This window comes from Canis aureus, chromosome 8 (assembly GCF_053574225.1).
Source record: "Canis aureus isolate CA01 chromosome 8, VMU_Caureus_v.1.0, whole genome shotgun sequence".
Taxonomy (NCBI): Eukaryota; Metazoa; Chordata; class Mammalia; order Carnivora; family Canidae; genus Canis; species Canis aureus.
The window spans coordinates 69,406,960-69,427,891 of NC_135618.1; the positions used below are offsets into that span (position 1 = coordinate 69,406,960).

Genomic DNA, 20,932 nt, shown 5'->3' on the forward strand with positions numbered 1-20,932 from the left:
TCCAAGTTGGATGGTGGTGAGGACACAGTTTGGGGACAGTCCCAAGTATGGTGGTTTCAAAAGATGGTGTACATTTTCTGACTATCCTTTCATCGAAAAATAGTGTCTTTGCCCCCTTCCCCTGGGGTCAGGGCAGAGGCATGCCTGCTTCAACCAGCAGAGAGTAGCAGAAGTGAGATCATGTGACATCCAAGGATAGGTAGTAAAAGGCCAAGAAGCTTCTGTCTTGTCACCTGGGACACTTGTTATTTTGGGTCCCTCCATCACCATGTGAGGAATCCAACCATCCTGAAGCTGCCGTGCTATGAGGAACCAGGCCCCACGGGGAGGCCACACGTGATGCCGCCACTGGCGGACCCTGCTGAGTCCAAACTCCAGGCCACCCCAGCGGCTTCTGTCATGGGACTGAACACCTCCAGATGATTCTGGCCGCCAGGCATCAAATCGCCCTTCGCCATCTGAGGCTTCCCGGCTGTGTCCGCAACATCACGGAGCAGACACAAGCCGTCCCTGCTATGCCCCAGATTGCTGACCTACAGAAGCCATGTGTATAATCAAAGCTTTGTGCCGCTGAGTCTCAGGATGGTTGTTACCGCAGCGGTAGTAACTGGGACACCAAGAGTCTGGCGTGCTGGCTTCTGACTTCTGGCCTAAATTTATTGTGTCTCCCATGAAGGGAAATTTTGTGGGTCCTAACCTTTCCATCTTCTGCTCTATCATGAAATACATTTGAGAAAGAAAAAGAGAAAAAAAAAAAGAAGGAAGAAGAAAAGAAGGGATGGAAGGGAGGAAATGAAGGAAAAAGAATAAAAGACTATGTCCCCTGGCTGAGAAATGCCATCAGCGCTCCGCTGTGATCTGCATTGGACTTCCTGTCAGATTTGCACCGAGTCAACACAGTCTCCTTGATTTATTTCCTAAATTCTCTGGCTTTGTTTCATATTTTGCTATTACAAAAAGAACCATGAAGGTACTGCCTGGTGTGAGATTTGTCTATTCAGTGACACACAGCCTTCCCAGCTGACCTTGATCAGACGGAGCCAAGCCCAAGGGCTCCGCATGGCTCTCATGCTCGGTGGCTCCAGGAGTCCGGTCACATTCTCTAGGAAGGAGCTATGGACAGCCCACCCCCTGAAACCACACTCCCTAAGGAAAACCTTGAGCAGTTTTTGCCGGCTTCCTGTGTGCTGAGGAGATTGGTCTCTACTTTGGGAGACCCGGGTCTTTGGGAAATCTATACTGTGCCAAAAACTTGTGGAAGCTGCGAGGCAGCAGCACAGCCTCCTCCTGGGCACAAAGAGACTGGAAGGCTAGAGCCTGGGGGCTCACTCCTACAGCCCTCAATGAGAATTAAATGTAGTTGACATGAATTAGTTTGGAAAGCCAAGAATCCTGGGAAGCAGGCCCGTTGTGTTTTCAGTCTTGGACAAATCCTGGTCCTACTGTCTACTAACTGCATAGCTTGGACAGGTCACTTACAGGTCACTCTGACTCCCTTATAACCACCGCCCCGACAGTGGGAAGATGAAATGAGATGGCATGCCCAGCCCAGTACCTGGCATCTGGAAAGTTCTCAGTCAGTGATAGCTGTTGACATGATTGCCCAAGGCCTCCAGCAGTTCGTTGTTGAGCTTTGTCACAGCTGGTTCCTCCAAAGACTGGACATTCCTCGCAGTAGCCTTAGCACCTTGCCCACTGCACAGCAACCAGCTGCTTACATTTCTCTTTGCTCCTGGTTTGTGAGTTCTTTGAGGCCAGAGTACATGTCTTGGTGCCACACTAACTTATGGCAAAGAAGAAAATCAGTATTGTTTAAAAGGGTAAGCGTGTCGATAGCTCTTAATAGCCACGTGACTATGCATGCATAAGGAAGAAGAAATCAAAACTTAACCTAGTGCCCATGTTAAGGTACCTATTTAGATGCTCAAGTGTGAAGTCTGCCTTGTATTAGTTTTCCTGAAAGTAGGAAGGGGTGAGAAGAGGCAGGCTGGGGTCTGAGAAAGGAGGTAGAAGCTGTGGGGCAGGGGGCAGAGTGGAAGTTTGTGTCTGACATGTCCAGGTGGCGTCAGGAGATGTAGTTTTTTTTTTTTAAGATTTTATTTATTTATTCATGAGAGACACAGAGAGAGATGCAGAGACACAGGCAGAGGGAAAAGCAGGTCCCATGCAGGGAGCCTGATGTGGGACCTGATCCCGGGACTCCAGGATCACACCCTGGGCCAAAGGCAGGCGCTGAACCGCTGAGCCACCCAGGGATCCCAGCTTTTTTTTTTTTTTTTTTTTTTTTTAAGATTTTATTTATTCATGAGAGACACAGAGAGGCAGAGACATAGGCGGAGGGAGAAGCAGGCTCCCTGCGGGGAGCCCCATCTGGAACTCAATCCCAGGACCCCGGGGATCACGACCTGAGCCAAAGGCAGGCACTCAACCATTGAGCCACCCAGGCGTCCCTAGAATTAGCTTTTGTCCTTCATTGGGTGTGTGTAGGGGGGTAGGTACAGGCATCCTGAGGAACTCTGATGGCTTCTCAGAACTGTGAGATCCTTCTTAAGGTGTTGGTCACATGTTTGAGAGAGAAACGCACTATGGGTTTGCTAACAAAGCGAACCCCACAGGGCCAATGCTTGGCACAGTAGATGGGTAGTTGTGACACTAGGGGCCACTGTAAAACAAGTTTTTCAGCACCCACTGTCTTGTGCAGTCCCTTCCATGATGACTCTTGACTTGGCCACGTAACTGGCTTGGCCAACAGGACATCCCCAAACTATGGAAGCAAAGTGTGAGGCATAGGATATAGACTTCAGCAAATTTCTTACCAGGAAACCTCTTCACAGCTGAAAAAGCACCGGTGCTTCTGGGTAGACCCTTAGGAAACCCCAAGCCAGTGTGTGTCCAAGGCCAGTGAGCAAACAGGTTTGCTAGGAGAGCAGGATTGTATGGAGGAAGAGTAGGGACTGGGGACAGCAGGTGGGCTAGGACCAGGCAGTGTGTTAATGGTCTTGGGATTTTTTCCTGAGGCACCAGGGAGCTGCCAAGGCAGCACAAAGCATGGTGCTCTGTGACAGGAATGTGGACAGGATTAGAAAGAGGAGAAGCTCAGTTAGGGAAATCCTTTCCTGAGCAAGGGAGAATGAGGGCCTGACCCAGTGAAGGGAGCAAAGTAAGTGGATATGAAAAACACTGAGGCAGGGGGGAATCCATAGACTCTGGGGGACATGGCGGAGGGGAAGTGAAGGGAAAGCCTGAGATGACTGAGGTCAAGTTGTGCGACTCAGGAGTCAACTATGCTGGTCACAGGAATGACAGGAAATGGCAGTGATGAATTTGATGACTTTGCCCAGCCTGGGGAAAACACACGGGGCGGGGGGAGGGGGCAGGGAGTGTATGCACTTCTGAGGCTCAGGAGGGCCCAGTTAGAATGCAGATGTGGGGGTCTCTACATCCTGGGGGACAGTCCGTGCAGGTGAGTGGATGGGATGAAAGAGAAAGAAGGGGCGGGATCGGAACCCAGGCCACCCCCAGTGACTGGTCACCAGGTCAGCGCTGCTGGGGCTAGGGTACGGTCCTAGTCCCCCTCCTTCCAGCAGGCGCCAGGCTTCTTTTTTTTTTTTTTTTTTTTTCCCCAGGCCTTTCTCTTGTGGCCTCGTTCTCCTGTCTCCAAGCCAGTCCGTGACCCAGTGCGGAGTCCGAGTTGGACACCACGGAGTCACCATGCACACAGCACCGATACGCAAGCCTCCGTGGAGAGACATTCAGAGCCTTTCTGGAAGTCCTCATTGAATTTTCCCCAGGAAAATCTGCCTGCACCAGACCTGGCTGATTTAACACACAATTTCAAAGGGTTTGTCAATTTGTGATGTCCACTCTTAGACACAGCTAAAGGGACTCTGCTCAGGGTCAGCTGTCTCCTTGAGGAAGGTCGAGAGAAGAGAATGACTTGTTATCTGAGGCTGGCCAGGGGAAATCTCTGCCGCTTCCAGCTTCCTAGAGCTGTGTCTCCCTCGGTCTGCTCCTTGGGGACTCTCGTCGGTAATTCGGAGTGCCACACTCTTGAAATCACTTGCAACCGCTTCTCTCTTTTTCAGATGAGACAGTCCAGAGGTGACAGAGGGACAGGTGCAGCCTGGGGTCCAGAGACTGAGACGACCCTGGGGGCCACCCCAGTCACCCATTGCTTGGCCAGCCACTTCCTGTCACACTCCATCCCTGGACAGTTCATAGTACAAATTTATTTAAGCATGTATTTATACAGAATACAAACCGTCGGGGACGCCTCCGCCCCCTCAGCCAACCAGCGCCCAGACCCAGAAGGTCCCGCCCCAGGAGTCTGAGCTGAGTTCTCAGGAGGCGGGATCTTGGCCAGGCGGAGGGGGCGTGGCCGCGGCGGGAGGCGGAGGGGGCGTGGCCGGAGCTGGGCGTGGCTTCCGGGCGCGGGGCGGAGTCGGGGCGTGGCCCGCAGCCGCGGTCAGCGCGGCCTCGCTCGGCTCCCGGCAAGGCGGAGGGAAAGGGGTCCACCGGCGTCCTACACGTAAGCGTTCTTCCCGTATTTGCCAAAGGTGCTGTCGCCTTCTTCGTCCGAGGCCGCGGGGCGCAGGCGGTCAACGAGGCCGGGGGACCGCGCCGCGGAGGCATCGTAGGGGAGCCTGGGTCAGCGGGGCCTGGGTCAGCGGAGGCGCGCCCCCCATCCCGGCCGCCCCCCATCCCGGCCGCCCCCCATCTCGGCCGCCCCCGCCGCCGCCGCCCCCCATCCCGGCCGCCGCCCCCGCCCCCCACCCCGGCTGCCGCCCCCCATCCCGGCCGCCGCCCCCCATCCCGGCCGCCGCCCCTGCCGTCCCCCATCCTGGCCGCCCCCGCCGCCCCGCCCTTACCTGGGGGCCGGGGTCGCGTCGGGAGCGCGGCAGCAGCCGGAGCCGAGGCAGACGCCGCCCAGGATGGCGAGAAGGGAGGCGCTCCAGCCCAGGTAGAGGGCGGGGCCCAGCTCGTACCTGGGGACAGGGACGGTGCGCGGCGGCGCTGGCTCGGGCCCGGCCGCGTCCCACCCACCCAAGGACCCCCCAGGGCGGGGCTCCCATACTCACTTGGTCCCCGGATACAAAGGGTCGAAGAATTCCCGGGTGATGTTGAAGGCGTACCAGGAGATGGCCACCATCCCGCAGAATCCTGGGGAAGGAGAGGAGGGCCACGCTCCAGCCCCAGGCCCGGCGGGGGGGGGGGGGGGGGGGGCGGCGCAAGTCCAAGAGCAAGTTGCCGTCCCTCCCTAGGTCCTGGCCCTTCTGTCTCCTAGGGTCCCGAGGGCAGCCCCTCTTTCATGTCTAGTCTCCCAGGCTCTCCCCTGGTCCGTTCTTTATCCCCGACCTGCCTAGCGTCTTGATCAGAGCTGACTCACGTGGAATCTGCCCCATCCAAATCCTGCCCATCCTGGAAAGTCCAGCTGCCGCAGCAATTGTCTGCGAAGCTTGCCCTGATGCCTGTTGCTTCGGCCTCCCCAACCCCCACACCCTCCAGCCTGGGACAGGCCTTTGCCACTCAGGGCAGTGAAGGCGTGAGGCCAGTGAGACCCCTGGACTACTGTGAGACCTCCAGCCTTGGCCCTCTCCGGGGGCTCCTCCAGTAAGTCACCTGAGCTTTCTGAGCCTGTTTCCACAGCTGGGAGGAGGCCGCGCCCACCCTACTTCGCGGGCTTGTGGTGAGGCGATGGATGCGGGTGTTTTACAGACTGAAAAGATGGCCAGTCCTACAGTATCGTTCCTCTTTGCTGTGGGTTTGCACGTACACCCCTGACTCTGACCTTCCCAGGCTGGCTGTAAGCTCTGGGGGCAGATGCTCACTCACCTTTGGGGTCCCTCTCACACCTCACTCATACCTGGCTCCTAGTTGGTGCTCAATAAACGTTGCTGATGGATTGATTTGTAGTCAAGAGAGTTGGTGAGCATGAGTGAGGCTGGTGTGAGCAGGGGAAGAGGGAAGACTGGGCAGGGAGGGCAGGTGTCTGTCACGGGGAAGGTGAGACACGCACTGGGAGTGGCAAGCTGGAGAGGACAGGGAATCCCGGGAAGCCCCCCCCCACACACACACACACACAACGCAGGGCACACCCACCACCTTCCCCCCGTTACCAGCCAGTATGTGTAGGACCCCTGCGGTGGCCGCCAGCTTGGCCTTCCTGGAGAGCTCCATGCCCCCAATGTTTATGCAGCGCAGCCCCACCATGCCTAGGAAGAGGCCCAGGAAGCCCAGGAAGATGGCGGTGATCATGAGCGCCCGGCAGGCCTGGAGGTACCCTGGGGAGGTGGGGCGCAGCCATGGGTCCCTAAGCTGGCCCCTTCCCGCTCCACCACTAAACCAGCCCCTTACATACAACCAGCCCCTGTTTGGGTCTTAGCCCATAAAGGCCCTCAAGTCCTCTCCTTCCCCTTCAGGCCCTATTTGGCTGATGGGGTCTCCTTCCCAGGACCTCACCTCAGCCTCAAGGAATCTCAACCCTTGCTCCCCCTGCACCTGGCTTTGGGGCGCTTCATGATGGGTTTTCTCCCTGACACTGCTGACACTTTGGCCAGATGATGCTCTGTTCTGGGGGGTCATCTGTGCATTGTGGGACGTTCAGCAGCATCCCTGGCTTCTATTCATGAGGTGTCAGCAACAATCTGCCCCAAGAGGGACAATCAAAATGCTTAGACACTATCAAATGATCCCTGAGGGACAAAATCACCCCCAGCTGATAACACTGCTCTGTTAGGTCGCCACCACGCTCTGTTGTGAATTACAGAAATTGCACTCAAGCGCCCCAGCCCCTTGCCCACATCTGCTTCTCTCTGGGTCCCACCTGGTGCCTGGCACAGCCCTGGGCAGCCTGAACTGAGCTTTCTCCCGAAGCAACCAGCAGGGGGCAGCACTGGCCCATGAGTCACAGGATGAAGGCCATTTCTGATCTGCAAAGTGGGATACCTGGGCGCAGGAACAATCCAAGCCCGTCTAGTTCATGTTATGTTTGGTGCCTCAGATTCCCCTTTGTCAAAGCTGAAGGAAACAGCCAGCTTCGTTCCTGGTCCCCTTCCCCCTTCTCTGTCTTTGATAGTTGCCAAGCACTCCAAGGACCTTGCTCCCCTTCCCGGGTGGGGCCGCGCCACGGTGCTAAAGGAGAGGCTGGGTCCCTGCCAGGAAGATGTGAAGTGGCCCGGGGCTGGCGGTTGGGAGGAGGGACAAAGTTCCCTGGAGCGCGTTCTCACTCCCAGCCACTCCCTCTGGAGTTCCCGCCCTCTCCCCTGCCTCCTCTACACACACATTCATCCACGCCACTCTACCCACGACTCTACCCGGGGCTGACCAGCTCTGGGTCCCCAGGCAGCCAGGGTAGACAAGGGAGAGATTATTGATGGGCCCCCAGGGAGCAAGGGCTGGGCATGATTAAAAAATGAGAGTCAGGACCCCCTTCAGGACCAGAATCACCCTGGAAGTGTCGGCTACCTGGGTTCCAGCCCCCCTACCACCTGTGGGACTCTGGGCGGGTTAACGCTCGTCCTTGCGGCTTTCCAGTAAGACGAGGCCGCTAACCCTGGCACAACCAGGCTATCGTAGACAGCACTGAGGGAGGAACCCAGCACCATGGCTGGGACCCGGATGACCCCCCATACGGGGCAGCATCCCCCCCCCCTTCGCCTCAAGAATGCTCCTACCGCTCCGTCAGCAGTTCCAAGCGGGGCCCTTCTCTGGCGGACAGGCTCACAGCAAAGGCCCCTCCTCAAACCACGGGGTAGGTGAGGGTGGGTGAGGGTGGGTGAGGGTGGGTGAGGAGGGAAGGGCTGTGGCTGCTGGGCTGGCTGCCTCCCAGGCCCCCTCTGGCCACCCAGCCTTCTGTGCTTCTGGCCTAGACGGTACTCAGCTTTATAGGGAGCTTTGGGGGGCACCTGCCTTAAGTCCTGGGAAGAGGGATGAAGGCATGACGCCCCCACTGCTGTCTCAGGAGATTCTGGGAACAGTGGGGGCCCAGAGACCCACACAGATCCCCTAACTTCTCAGAGCATCTCTGGCATTCCTGGGGGATTTCCAAACCCAGTGTTGGCGTTAGTTCTGTCCATACCCTGCACCTGCAGTACGGGACGAGAGCAAGATGGCTCTGATCTTCCCCTCTCGCTGTGGGGCTTGGGGCGGAAGGGGGACCCCCCTGGGGCATGCTGGTGGCTACTCCTAGGGTGAGCGGGAAGCAGGAAGATGCTACCACCACCAGGGGGAACCTTTCTGGGTCAAAAGAGCTGTAGGCTCCAGCCGCTTCAAAATACTACAAAAATACACTGCCTGAGAACACCAAACACACGCACAGCACACACCCCTACCTGCTTCCAGTGGATGCTGAGCTGCAGGGAGACTCCCTTTAAAAGGGCCCTTTAGAACTCACCATGGCAGTGGGACGGGTGCCCCCGCCAGAGCCTGAGGCTCTTAAGTGTCTCAGCCCCAAGAACCCAAGACAGGGCACCCTCTGCATCCCACAAACCCCTGCATTCCCACCCCAGCGCTAAGATGCTGAAATCAGTCGTGTTTGTACTAGGCTAACACAACATGCTAACGTTCCGTATGTTTTATCCCAACACATAACCGTCCCCTGAGCCAGTGCTGTTACTCGGATTCTACAGGTGGGAAAAATGAAGCTCATTTTATCACCTGCCTGGGGCACAGAGCTAGCAAAGTGCACCCATCAGGCTGACCCTGGTGCCTGCACTTGTAACCACTAGGTGTGTCACATTAGGGCAGGGGGACACGTGGGATGAGGTCCCTACTGCAGTTCCAGAAAGGGGGCTGCCCCCAGCACTCCCAAGCACCTCCCAGCTTGATCTAGGCCTCCCTTACTAGTACAGTGCCCAAAGCCCGACCATGGGCAGCACCCACCCTCCCCAGGGGTCTCTCCCTCCCCCAGCCTCCTGCCACCCTCTACCCCCTGGAGCTCTCCCCATCCCATACCAGAGAGAGCCAGCAAGGACGGAAACTCCCGGCAGCTGTAGACTCCTAGGGAGTCGGTGGCACAGCTAAACCAGAGGTTCTCGAAGATGGTGTTGGTGGTGATGACGCTCCCGTGCACGGTGGACACTCGCCAGTAGCTGTTTGGCAGGGTCACCCCCAGCATCAGCAACCCCAGGGCTGCCATGAAGAAGCCGAAGGTCTCCACAGCCACCGACATGGTGGGATGCAGGGCCCTGGGGGGGCGCCTGGGGCCCCAGAGAAGGGGAGGGGCTGAGCCCCAGGGGAACTTGAGAAGCTTCGGCTAAGCTGGACTGCTCAGGCAAGCTGGAGAGAAAGGGGGGCCAGCGGCAGTCTGGGCTTCAGGTCTATCTCTTGGTTTCTGGCCCCGGCCCTCTCTCTGGCTCTTTGCTTCCCGGAAGGTCCGGGCAGAGGAATGAGCCTAGAGCACCAGGCAGCTGTTGACGAAGAGATGGAGGGAATAAACGAAACGGGCCAAAAGTCCACCCCCTCCCCCAGCCTCTGGGCTGCTCTGGGCTCCCCGCCCCAGGAGGGGGGCGGAGAGGACTTCTGGGAGTGACTAACGGATATGGCCAAGGAGGGGCCCCCATGGGAGGCGGTGGGAGCCAAGGGGAAGCATGTCTGACTCAGCTTTCATCGGGGGCCAGAACATGGGAGAAGAGGGTGACGGAGAGGCAGAGACAGAGTGCCCACAGACAGACCTCTGGTAGGGCAGCAGCTGAGGAGCAGAGCCACCCTCCCAGATGTTGGTGAGAAGAGTTTAAGAAATGCAAAAGATGGGGACACCTGGGTGGCTCAGCGATTGAGCGTCTGTCTGCCTTCGGCTCAGGGCATGATCCTGGGGTCCCACATCGGGCTCCCTGCATGGAGCCAGTTTCTCCCTCTGCCTATGTCACTGCCTCTCTCTTTCATGAATAAATAAAATCTAAAAAGAAAAAAGAAACACAAAAGACCCAGGGTTTCCTTCCTCCAAGGAAGATGATGGTTGGATAAGGGAACAGGGTATCTGGGAGAAACCCACTGCCCTGGAGTCCAACCAACCCAGAATCAAACCAGACCCACCATTTACCAGGGACCCAGGCGTGCAGTCAGCCCTGTGCTGAGATTGTTTCTGCTTCTGTGAGCTAGAACCAGCTTCCTCGCCTGTGACCCCAGATCAAAAGCTCCTGCAAGTTGAAACGCTCCCTCCTCGGTGACCACCCCGGGTCCGGGTACTGCAGGCCTGGGCTGAGGCCACCAGTGGGTTGCTTCCCCGCTTGTTGTGCTGATCTTTGACTCTCGGCACCGAGCTTGATCTTACTGCCAAGGGCCACTGAGGAGGATAAACCACAAGCCCAGAATGTGATCCTATGGGTAATCTAAGCTGCTCGGTTATCAGAACTGTCATCAGCTCTATTAATTATGATGGATTCAAAACCTCCGGGTCCCCACCCCAAGCCAAGGCTAAGCACCTGTCCCGGTGTGGACAGTATCATTTCCTACCCCTAGGCCAAGCCAGGGCAGCTCTGCTCTCCTGCAAGCACAGCAGCGGCTCAGTCTCCAGGGACAGGGGACGGAGGCTACCCCCAGGCAGCACCACATCACTCGGCCAAGTGTATTCCCCCACCCCATGGCCCCCCTCTCGGTGTCAGGCTCCCCTGAGCTCCCCTCAGGTGCCTCCTCAATCCCTCCAGGCTAGGCTGGCTTGGCTGTGGAACGAGAGGTATGCAGTGAAGCAAGACAGGCCCACGCTGAGCCTGGCACGAGGCGGGTGTGGGGCCAAGCAGGCTGGGTGGGGACTGGGTCCCGACCTTCCATCTCTGAGCCTACAGCTGGGATGTCCTAAGTTCGTAAACTTTTCTCCAGAACTCTGATGACCCCATGCCAAATGCCTATTCCTGCCTCTGGGCAGCAGCCCCTCCCCTAAGGGGACAGGGGTGGGAGTTGGGTGGTGGGGAGGATAGAGGGGGGGACAGGGAGGGGGCCACAGGAAGACAAAAGGAGGGAAGGGCGGAGGTTTTGGCGGAAATGGAGTGGGGGCCCCCCTGGTGTGGAAAAGTCCACGTGCTGAGATGCAGCTGTGTGGGTCAAAGGAGACGGACACATAAATCCTGGCCTGTTCCCTCCACTCTGCCCTCCCGCCTCCACTCACTGCTCTTTCCTGGGATTCAAGCACCATTCGAGGCCTCATCCCTGTCTCGGTGCTGCCAGCTTTGGAGGTGGGGGGTGGGAAGAGGAAGGAAGGGTGTGGGGTCTGGGCAGCTTGGCAGACAAAGACGAAGCCCACACCAGCCACAGCAGGCAAGAAAGGACCCCGGGGCACCCCCACCCTTAGGCCTAGTGGAGCCCGCCCCTTCCTCAACACAGAAACAGCAGTTCCCAAGCCAAGGCCCAGTTTTATTTACACTCATTCCGGAGCACATGGTTTGGGGCTGTTGGACAATTCTCTGGGGAAAGAAGAATGAAGGCCGGTGGGCAGTGACAGGGTACGGAAAGGACAGCAAGGATGGACGGGTCCCCCCTCTTCGACTGTCCTCTACAGTCTCCAACATATCCCTGGGCAGAGGTGGAGGTGTGGTCTCATTCAGGATTTGGACTTGGATACAGCAAGTCCGATGAGTCCAGCCAGGCCCGCCACGCCCAGGGCCATGCCTCCGACAATGGCCATGCCCACTAGTCCATCTAGGAAGGGAAACGGGAGACTGTCAGGAGCCCAGCACCCCCAGGAACCCTACCTGATGCTCCTCAACAGATGTCATGAGGTGAGGGGATCCAAGGCTTGGAGGGACCAAGAGGGAAGTGCTTGGCGGGGGGTGGGGTGGGGGGTGGGGGCGTGGGGTAGGGGGCTCATCTCAAGGGAAACCAGAGAGCCCAGGCCTGGGGGAAGGACTTGGACTTAACCAAGAGCCCAGCGGCACCCGGGGGTGATGACGGGGCCCGGCAGACAGGAGAGTAGGAAGTGTAGGAAGTGGAGGGGGCAGAGAGGAAGGGTTCACCTTTCTTCATGGCCTTGTCAATGAGCCGTTCCAGTTCCTTGGCCTGGTTGTTCTGGGGCTCTGTCTGTAGCAGCCCCCGCACATACTTTAGTGCCTTCTCATATTCCTGCACTCAGGGAAAACACACAGACACACACACCCTCAGTATTCTAGCACTCCTCCTGCCCATCCGAGTGGCCTTCCTTTTGCTGGCCCTGGGGGCTCCTCCCTCTCTACCTCCTCCTGTAGTCTAGTCCAGCCCCACCCAACGGAGTAGAGTCCACAAACAATCCCAACTGTGTGGGGGTGATAAGATGGGGGAGATAACAACCCAAGGCTTGGGGTTGCACCCCAACCTGAGGTCACCTTGCTCCCCACACCCTTGGCAGTTGGATCCTTCGGCTCTCACTTTCCCTCAGTGACCTGGCCTGCCATCACCCTGCACCTCTGTACCCCCTGCCCATGGCCCTCTTCGGCCTTCCCAATGGCCAGGGCTCTCCCCTGGTGGAGAAATGAGAGGATGCCGGTGGCCCACCCAAGTAGGGAGGGGTAGGAAAAGGGGCAATCTGCCTTACCTTGAGCCGGTAATTCCCCACAGCCAGGTAGAAGACATAATCCCGCTGCTCCTCTTTACTCCCCTTGGGCAGCAGTTCTAGGGAAGGTGGGAAGGGAAGAGGGTGAAAACTACTTCTCACCTTTCCTAGTGCTTGTGTGTCAGGGACCCCTTCCACTCTCTGACTCCCTGTATGATCCGGGGAGAAAGTCACTGTCCTGAGCTTCCGTTTCAGTTCCAGTGACTCTCGACTTCCCAGTCGGACCTCTCAGGCAGTGTGGACCCAGGCTGCTGGACACCGGGGTGATCAACACCCTGATCTCAATACTGCTGTCAGCTCTGGTTCATCTCAGTAAACTGAGAGGAAATCAAGGCACTGGAGAAGCCAAAGGCATCTTGACTCACTTTGGCACCTGCTGTGCATTCTCACTGCCCTTGTTTGCTGCCCAGATTAGTGTTCAAGTAAGTCTGCACTCCCTCCCCCTTTAAAAAAAGCAACTTGAAACTCATCTTCAAAAAAAAAAAAAAAAAAAAAAAGAAAGAAAGAAAGAAACTCATCTTCAATTAGCATTCCCTGAATGATGCAACCTGACTCTCTCCTAATTCAGGGACTTCTCATAGGCTTATGTGCTCAGTTGTATGCTGTGCAATGGGATCTGTGTGGCTAAGTAGTTTGGCAAGTGTTGACAAATCTTCCCAAGTGTCTGTCCTGTCTCCTCAACAGGACTGGCGATGCTTAGGAGACCACACCTACAGCTGTGCACTGCTCTGCAGGAAACCTGAAAAATCTGAATGAGCAAAAGGGGCAAACATAGGTGGAAGTGATTTGCATCAGAAAAGATTCTTGTTTTCATAGATTTACCATGGCCACCTTTTGGCTGTACACCATTTTAGTACATGATTACTGACCAAGAGAAAGGGGATGCAGGGCACAGAGAAATTTAAAGCTCATGTGCTGCGTACCTCTGACAAATGGTGACCCATCCCAAACCAAGGGGAAGTAGGATTCCAATAAAAAAAAGGACCATCTGCTCACAGGTTTTGGAGACTGTCTTCTGCACTTCTTCCACGCCACCCTCGTGAAAAATTTTCAACAGCTGCTGAATAAGCAACATGGTGGGGACAAGGAGCAAGGGACTGGGACACACAAGACAGGCGCTTCTAGTCCTAATTCAGCCACTAATTCATTAGCTGTGTGACCTCTAACAAGTTCCTTATGGTCAACTACCAGATCGCCTAAGTCCTGCTGGGACTGTCCTGCGCTGACTGGCAAAACAGGGATGAGGTGGTAATTAGCCAAAAGCACACTGGGAGAAGCCAGGCTAAGGGGCAGCCCTTTGTTGCAGGTGTTTATGGGAAACTAACTGTGAGGTGACTCCTCTAGGGTCCCATGTTGAAAAGGGATCCCAGCACTTTAGATGGAGGGAGTGAACGAGGCCATGGCGGCAGAGAAGGGGAGAGCCGCGTAGCCTAGCACCTCACCCTCCAGCAATGCGATGCCTTTACGGATGTCGTCGTTGTACTTGCTGCGCACCAGGCACCAGGCATACTCAAACTGCGTGCTCTTGGACACGGAGCCTGCTGCCTTCTCAGATTGAAATTTCTTTTCAAACTTCTGCCATAGGAGAGGAGGAGTCATTTAGAAATGAAGAGGCACGCCATTCTCTACCAGGCCCTGCGTGTCCATTTCCCAGTCACACCCCATCTTCCACAGTCTCTGCCACATTTCCCTCGCGGATCTTGACATCTGGCCTCCCAGGTTCTGCTACCTTAATCCCTTGGACCCAGACCCAGGCATCCTGCTTCTTAGCGGCGGGCTGTCTCCTTGGACAGTACCCTGGTCCGTGTCCCTCCCCCTAGTGGTACCGAGCGGAAGGGCCACCTGGTGGCGGCTCCAGGCACCGCTCCGGAACCAGCTGACCGGGAGCGGCTAAACAGTAAACATGCTGTCAGAACTGCTCGACAACAGCCCACGCGATCCCTCGTCGGTGGCTGCTTCCCCCAACCAGCCCCCTGGTCGGGTCTGGACCTTTTCTTATCTGCAAAATGGGAATTAAAACAGTGGCCACCTCCTAGAGCTACAAAAATTGAGATACGACCTGCAATGCATTTAGCACCGTGCCGCATTATATGAAACTTCAAGGTAGTCTCTATACTCTCCCGACACTAAAGGAATAGTGGGGTGGGGAGGGGGGAAGAAGGTGTCCGCACTCTGACCTAACTCCTGCACGAGCCCAGAACCTGTCAGCCTTTCCACGCCAGACAAGCAGGCCCTGAGTCTGGGGCGTGGTGGCCCGGGAAACTACAACTCCCATTAGGGTACGCGACAAAGTAGAACCACCGGGCAGGGGCCGGGCGCTGCAGAGGATGCCGGGAGCCGTAGTTCGGCTTCTCTAGGCTAAACTGATGCTGGGTAGAGGGTCTGGCCCCAACCGGACTCTCCTCGGGACCCGCCCGTCCGAAGGTTCCCTTTCCCTCCCTCGGGGCCAGGCCTCACCAGCAGGTCGTCCACAGACACCAGCTCGTTCAGTACGGCCTCCATGGCCGCCGCCCCTGCAATCCTCACACCTAAGTCGCTACTGTGCCACCGTCTCCATGGCCTACTGGCAGGGCTGGAGAGCCACTTCCGTCGTCCGGCGGAAGTAGGCCCCCTCCCCAGCGCAGAGCCAATCACCTCACGCAGCTGATGCCAAGCCCGCCCACTGCCGGTGGCGCCCCGCCCCTTCCTCCCAGCGCCGTCAGCGCACACCTTGGGGCACTAATGCGCACGCTCCGACCGGACCACCTTGTTCCCCCACCTGCCGACAGCTCTAAGTCCCACGTTTGTCCTCGCGGGTGCCGCGCGTGTGCCCTCCTCCACCGAGGCTGCCTTAATAGAGTTTGGGCCTATGTCTTGGTGGTTAGCCCTTGGGCTGGAAAAACAGAAAAAGGATGGTGGAGAACCTGGCATGATCTTGAAGTTTGGGGGATCACTTCCCCTCCGGCCTCACCCCCTCTAAGTCTAGGAAATTGGAGGCTACGTTACATTTGGGTGCCTGTCACAAAACCATAACCTGGTACCAAGGTTTTTAGGGCCTCTGCTGACTTACGAGAGGATTGACAACTGGACCTGTTAACCATACACCCAGAGACTGGAATACATATGAATAGGGGATACTATGGAAATCTTAAAATGTAAAATAAATAAATAAATAAAAATCTTAAAATGTGCATTTAAAGAAAAGCTGTTACCCCATTACTTGTAGAGATGGTCCAATCTTTTAATACTTAGAGCATCCTTTGGGTGTGCCTGAGGGGGAAGATGTGCTGTGGGTCATGGGCAGGAACATCAAAACATGGGAAAGGTAAATGTTCACTCCTCTGGCACCTGTGCTGTGCAGTGAGGGGACTGGGTAGGTAGTGACTTTCATTCTTTTCACCTTCACCCACAGTGCTCCAGGGCACAGTGTAAGTTCCATGAGGACAGAGCCTGGATCTTATTTATCTTTGCATCCCTAGCACCTGGCACAAGATTGAGGTCCAATAAATATTTGTCAAATAGACATGAAATAAAGTGAACATAGTAAAGAGGGGGATGCAAATGCAGGGAATTGTGATCCAAACACCTTTCATGTTTGCAAAGCCCCTTTATTTATTTATCTATTTTAATTCTCTTAATAGCCTTGTGAGTTAGGTCAGCAAGGGATATTCTCTACTTAGCTCCAAATGAAATGACTTTGATATGGGGAGTCTGTTAAAGAATGAAGAGGAGAGGATAGGACAAGTTCCTAAGTACACTCTGCTATTCATCTTGAAGAAATTCAGGTGTAAATTTGTAAAATTTTGGTGATATACAGTAGAGGACTTCCCTTAAGCACCAGGGTAAACTAGGAACAACTCAGGTTAATTTGAAACCTAGAAGGAAAAGCAATCCTGAGAAACCATTTGTTTCAAGTACAGTAGGAAGATTAAAAATGAAACCCCACAAACTACCACCAATGCTGCTGATATTGTAATACTGGTTTCACAGTCTTGGGTAGTGGCCAGTATTTTAAATTCACACTATTTGTCAGTTTGTAATTATACATTTGTGTGATAACTTGATGGATGACACCCTCTCATTTGAGACTAGAAGCTACATGAGAGTAGGGTCTATGTCTCTGTTGCTCCTATGATGCACTTAGGGCCCAACTCAGGGCTCACCACCAGTAGATACTCAATTTGTAAATGTTGCATAAGTAAATATTTCTGTTGCCATCATTAACTCTTTGGAAAGCAATAAAGGAATATGTAGTAAGAGCTAAAAGATGTAATATTATCTGACTAGTAATCTATTCCTGTAGAAATATTCAACAAAAGCAAAAACAAAAACATAAACAAAAAGAAAGGAAGGAAGGAAGGAAGGAAGGAAGGAAGGAAGGAAGGGCAAAACATGAAGACATTCATTCCTGCATTATCTCTGGAAGTAAACAAACAACAAACAACACCAGGGAATGGTTTTATTAAATGAGGATACATCAATATAATGAAATAACAAACAGTCTTAAAGGCACAGTCATTTGGATTCTTTGCATGTGGATGATAATATTCAAAACAAAACAAAAGCATCCACTTCTCAAATTTGGTCCTCTAAGTGGGCAGAAGGGAAACTGACATTTTTTGTTGCTGGGACTAAAAGTTAGAACTGGTACTTGTTAGCACATTCTGGGCCCTGGGCCCCTTCCTTGACTACACTGGTTGCAGGCCTGCTCTGGTCTTTTTGGCCTATAGCATCTTGGTGGGCAGCCCAAACACCCACTAAACAGGGCTCCACTATTTGTGTTCTTCTAGTCTTCGGTGATTGCTTACCTCTACTTCTCACTCTCATTTGCTATCTAATCACTTAAGTCCTATCCACCCTGCACCCATTCATTCATTCATTCATCCACCCAACAAACTAATATTCAGGGCCTACTGTGTGTCACGTACTCTTCTGAATGCTGGGCAAGAGAAATGAACTAAACAGACACAGTCCTTCTCTTATGCAAGTTACATCAACAGAAGAGACAAGATTGCTAACGGATAAATGAATGTCGGGCCACTACCACCTCCATTCTGTCACCATGCTTTTTTTTCCTCCTCTAACCCAGCCTGGCTGTGTTGTATTTTAAGGGTGCGAATCAGAGCTTGTATGTCCTGCTTAAAAATACTGTCTGGGCTACGCGGAACATTGTTTAAATGTGTTACCACGCACACGAAGCCCTTCGGGGTCGCCCCTGCTTACCTTCCCAGCTTCAACTCCAGGCACCCTCACGTCCTGCACGGCAAGACCTTTTCCTGGCAGCCACCGTTCTTCCACCCGGAACGCTCTCCATTCACCAAGCACCGGGGCCGTTACCCTCCAGGACAGCCTTCCTCGATCCGGCGCCGCGCCTCGAGCTCCTCGGAGGTACAGAGTTCATCACCCAGGCCTGCAGTCCTTGGTGTGGACAGGGACCGGGTTTACTCATCTCTCTGCCAAAGGCCCGGCGTCCAAGCATCGTTTGAGGCGTGAATGAGAGTAACCACAGGAGATCTCAGCATGACCCTAAGAACTGCGGAGAGTGTGCCCTTCCGGATAGCGGTTAAGTTGGCACCCGAGGAAGCGAGGAGTCGGTGTCTCCCCCCGGGGCTGCCCCAGGGAGACGGCTCGGTGGGCCGAAGGACCCCGGGAGCCGCCGGCGGGGGCCGGGGGGCGGCGGCGGGTAGGAGCGCGCCGCGAGGGCTTCTGCGCAGCCGCCTCCCGGGGAGGCAGGGGCCGAGCGGAGCCCGGGGCGGGGCTCGGGGGAGGGGCGGCCGGGGCGGGGGACTCCGATGGCCAATTAACCGGTGGGGCTCCCGGTGAGGGGCGGGGCGGGCGGCGGCGAGGCCCGGGAGTCTCGAACCTACCCCCGGCGCCCCTGTGACCCCGGGGTGACCGAGATGCTTGCTCCCTGCTCACCCAGAGACGCCCTCTGTAAATTAAAAGTTACGTGTTGTCCCCTTTAGGGTCTGTCTCGGTACAGAAGTGTGTGATGGGTGCGCAGGAATCACCTGGAATCGTTAAACATAGAGGGTGATAGAGCTAGGGTGAAGCTGGAGATGTTTCATTTCTAAGAAGCTCCCAGGGGATGCTGCAGCTGTGCTTTCAGAAGCAAAGGTGTGAAACAGTGGTTCTCAAAGTGCAGTCCCAGGATCAGGGGAATAGACATCACCTGGGAATTGTTTAGAAATGCAGATTATTGGGGCCGCTTGGGGGGGCTCAGTGATTGTGCCTGTGCCTTTGGCTCAGGTCGTGATCCTAGGGTCCTGGATCCATTCCCATATGGGGTTCCCCAGCGGGGAGCCTGCCTATTGCCTATGTCTCTGCCTGTGTCTCTCATGAATAAATAAAATTTTAAAATCATAAAAAAAAGAAATTCAGATTATTGGAGCCCTCTCCTACACCTGCTGAATCAGGAAATCTGCTGGTGGGGTGGCAGTCGGTGTTCTTGCCAACCCCTGTGGGTAATTTTGATGCACGCTGGAATTTGGGGACCAGTGGATAGTGGAAAAATAAAACAGCCTCCACTGTCTATAGAGTTGTGACCATGGTCAGTTTGTCTTAATCTAGTGAAACTTCAGTTTCTTCAACTGAAAAATCAGGGTAAAAATATGCCTTCCTAGTGAATCTATTATAATGAGGGAATGTGAGATGATGAAAGTAAAGAAGCTGGCAACCTAATAACGACCATCCTATGAAAAGGTAAACTGTCATTACCATTCAAACAGACTGCCAAAGGCCAATTTGAAAAGGGATTACCCATCTGGCCTGAGGTGCTAGGAAAGTCTTCAGGGAAGAAATGTGAGTTGACATTCGAACCAGGATTCTAAAGTATAGAAATGCAAGTGGAGAAGGTGAGAAAAGGAATTCTAGGAACACAGAACATCCTAGGTAGTCTTGAGAAAGGGCCAGGTGGGGGAGGGACAGTGTTGTGGGAGGACTAGAGGACAGGGGCTGCAGAAGAAATCAGAGACCTTGTGTGCCACACAGTGATGCTTACACTTCAGTTTTTTAGGCAGAGAAAATGCTTTTATGAGAAGGACATCTGCCATATTTATTAGAATGGCAGATCTTGCAACAGTAGTGGGGAGGCTGTTCTGGGGCGCAGAGAGATGAGTTTGAAAGAGATATTGATAGGTCAGGCTAGAATCAACAAAGACTTAGGCTAATGCACTGTCAGTGAAAGTAATGAGAAGACACAAGAGGGAGGAAATATTTCTCTGATAAAATGGACAGAACTTGGCAGTCAAAACGGAAATGGAAGACAAGAGAATGAGAGGACTCCGTGACTACTTACTAGGTTTCTAGCTTACTGAACCGTTAGAGAAGGGTGAACTGTTCTCTAAATATGTAGAAGGAAGAATACCTAGATAGAGATTGTACATAGAAGCCAGAACTCCAGGAACCAGAAAACCTTTCAGAAGTAGGTAGAAGAGGGGGGCTGCATTGCTCAGTCAGTTGAGTGTCTGCCTTTGGCTCAATCCTGGGAGTGAGTCCCACACTGGGCTCCTTGCTCAGTGGGGAGCCTGCTTCTTCCTCTCCCTCTGTCTGCTGCTCCCCCTCCTTGTGCTCTCTCTATATATCAATAAATAAAACTTAGAAGAAGAAGAAGAAGAAGAAGAAGAAGAAGAAGAAGAAGAAGAAGAAGAAAAGGGAAGAAAAGAAAAGAAAAGAAAGAAAGAAAGAAAGAAAGAAAGAAAGAAAGAAAGAAAGAGAGAAAGAAGAAAAGAGAGACAAGGAGTATAAGAAGTGGATACAGGAGCTGCCAAAAGCAAGTCCAGGAAAGTTGGTGTCCTGAGAGCCAAGACAAGATTTCAGTTGATGCCAGTGGACAAGTTATTTTAAAAGTTACAAAGATGTTAAATAGGACAAGGACCAAAAATAGGCCACTAGATTTAACACCAGTTGGTCATTTGTGGTGAGCTTAGAGAGAGTAATTTCACTAGTGTGATAAGGATACCAAGAGATTTTTTAAAAAGATTTATTTATTTATTTTATGATAGACAGAGAGAGAGAGAGAGAGAGAGAGAGAGGCAGAGACACAGGAGGAGGGAGAAGCAGGCTCCATGCTGGGAGCCCAACTCGGGACTCCATCCCGGGACTCCAGGATCGTGCCCTGGGCCAAAGGCAGGTGCCAAAACGCTGAGCCACCCAGGGATCCCCCCAAGAGATTTTTTTAAAGCAGGAGGCATAGGCAGGGGCAGAGGGAGTAAGCATAACGAAAAATAACTTTAAACTATTCTTTTGGTCCACTACAGTGGAAAAGACAAGGCTCCAATGGTAGTGATCCCAACAATTTTACCTCTCAATGATGGTGATTATCTACAAAGTCATTTATTTGGGAGGGTGAATAGTTTCAATTATTTTAGGTAACTCTTTCAAATAACTGAATTTTAGAGAGAGATGGCATAGTTATAAAGAGGGATTTTTTTTTTT

At 54.0% G+C, this 20,932-nt stretch overlaps 2 protein-coding genes and 1 long non-coding RNA gene across 6 annotated transcripts; 1 reads left to right on the top strand and 2 right to left on the bottom strand.

Annotated features, from left to right (window-relative positions):
• Positions 1-4,209: 4,209 nt before the first annotated feature.
• Positions 4,210-11,184, bottom strand: CLDN15 (claudin 15). 4 transcript variants are annotated; one of them, XM_077908089.1, is made up of 8 exons: positions 10,040-11,184; positions 9,757-9,895; positions 8,953-9,407; positions 6,824-6,929; positions 6,117-6,281; positions 5,079-5,160; positions 4,869-4,985; positions 4,210-4,643 (listed from the first exon to the last, which is right to left on the bottom strand). In XM_077908089.1, exons 3-8 carry the CDS (start codon positions 9,167-9,169, stop codon positions 4,599-4,601), a joined length of 732 nt encoding a protein of 243 aa, XP_077764215.1. In that variant the 5' UTR covers positions 9,170-9,407; positions 9,757-9,895; positions 10,040-11,184; the 3' UTR covers positions 4,210-4,598. The 4 variants fall into 4 exon arrangements, with proteins under 4 accessions (XP_077764215.1, XP_077764214.1, XP_077764217.1 ...); XM_077908088.1 differs by having other exon boundaries at positions 9,757-11,184; XM_077908091.1 differs by lacking the exon at positions 6,824-6,929 and having other exon boundaries at positions 6,117-6,212; positions 9,757-11,184.
• Positions 4,829-5,906, top strand: LOC144319661 (uncharacterized). Its single transcript, XR_013385420.1, has 2 exons — positions 4,829-4,960; positions 5,364-5,906. It is a non-coding gene; the product is annotated as an uncharacterized LOC144319661 (long non-coding RNA).
• Positions 11,185-11,325: 141 nt separating the features above from the next.
• FIS1 (fission, mitochondrial 1) lies at positions 11,326-15,134 on the bottom strand. The gene is made up of 5 exons (XM_077908095.1): positions 14,975-15,134; positions 13,960-14,092; positions 12,500-12,576; positions 11,946-12,051; positions 11,326-11,631 (listed from the first exon to the last, which is right to left on the bottom strand). Exons 1-5 carry the CDS (start codon positions 15,017-15,019, stop codon positions 11,534-11,536), a joined length of 459 nt encoding a protein of 152 aa, XP_077764221.1. The 5' UTR covers positions 15,020-15,134; the 3' UTR covers positions 11,326-11,533.
• Positions 15,135-20,932: the final 5,798 nt, after the last annotated feature.

Excerpts from the sequence above, each read along its gene's own strand:
- CLDN15 (XM_077908089.1), bottom strand. The coding sequence starts at position 9,169 with ATGTCGGTGGCTGTGGAGACCTTCGGCTTCTTCATGGCAGCCCTGGGG. Across the intron at positions 6,930-8,952 it reads GTCCTTGCTGGCTCTCTCTG|ATCAGAAATGGCCTTCATCC; the intron begins GTATGGGATGGG and ends CCCACTTTGCAG. Across the intron at positions 6,282-6,823 it reads AGGGCTGTGCCAGGCACCAG|GGTACCTCCAGGCCTGCCGG; the intron begins GTGGGACCCAGA and ends CCACCTCCCCAG.
- FIS1 (XM_077908095.1), bottom strand. The coding sequence starts at position 15,019 with ATGGAGGCCGTACTGAACGAGCTGGTGTCTGTGGACGACCTGCTG. Across the intron at positions 12,577-13,959 it reads AGGCATCGCATTGCTGGAGG|AACTGCTGCCCAAGGGGAGT; the intron begins GTGAGGTGCTAG and ends CACCTTCCCTAG. Across the intron at positions 12,052-12,499 it reads TGGGGAATTACCGGCTCAAG|GAATATGAGAAGGCACTAAA; the intron begins GTAAGGCAGATT and ends CCCTGAGTGCAG.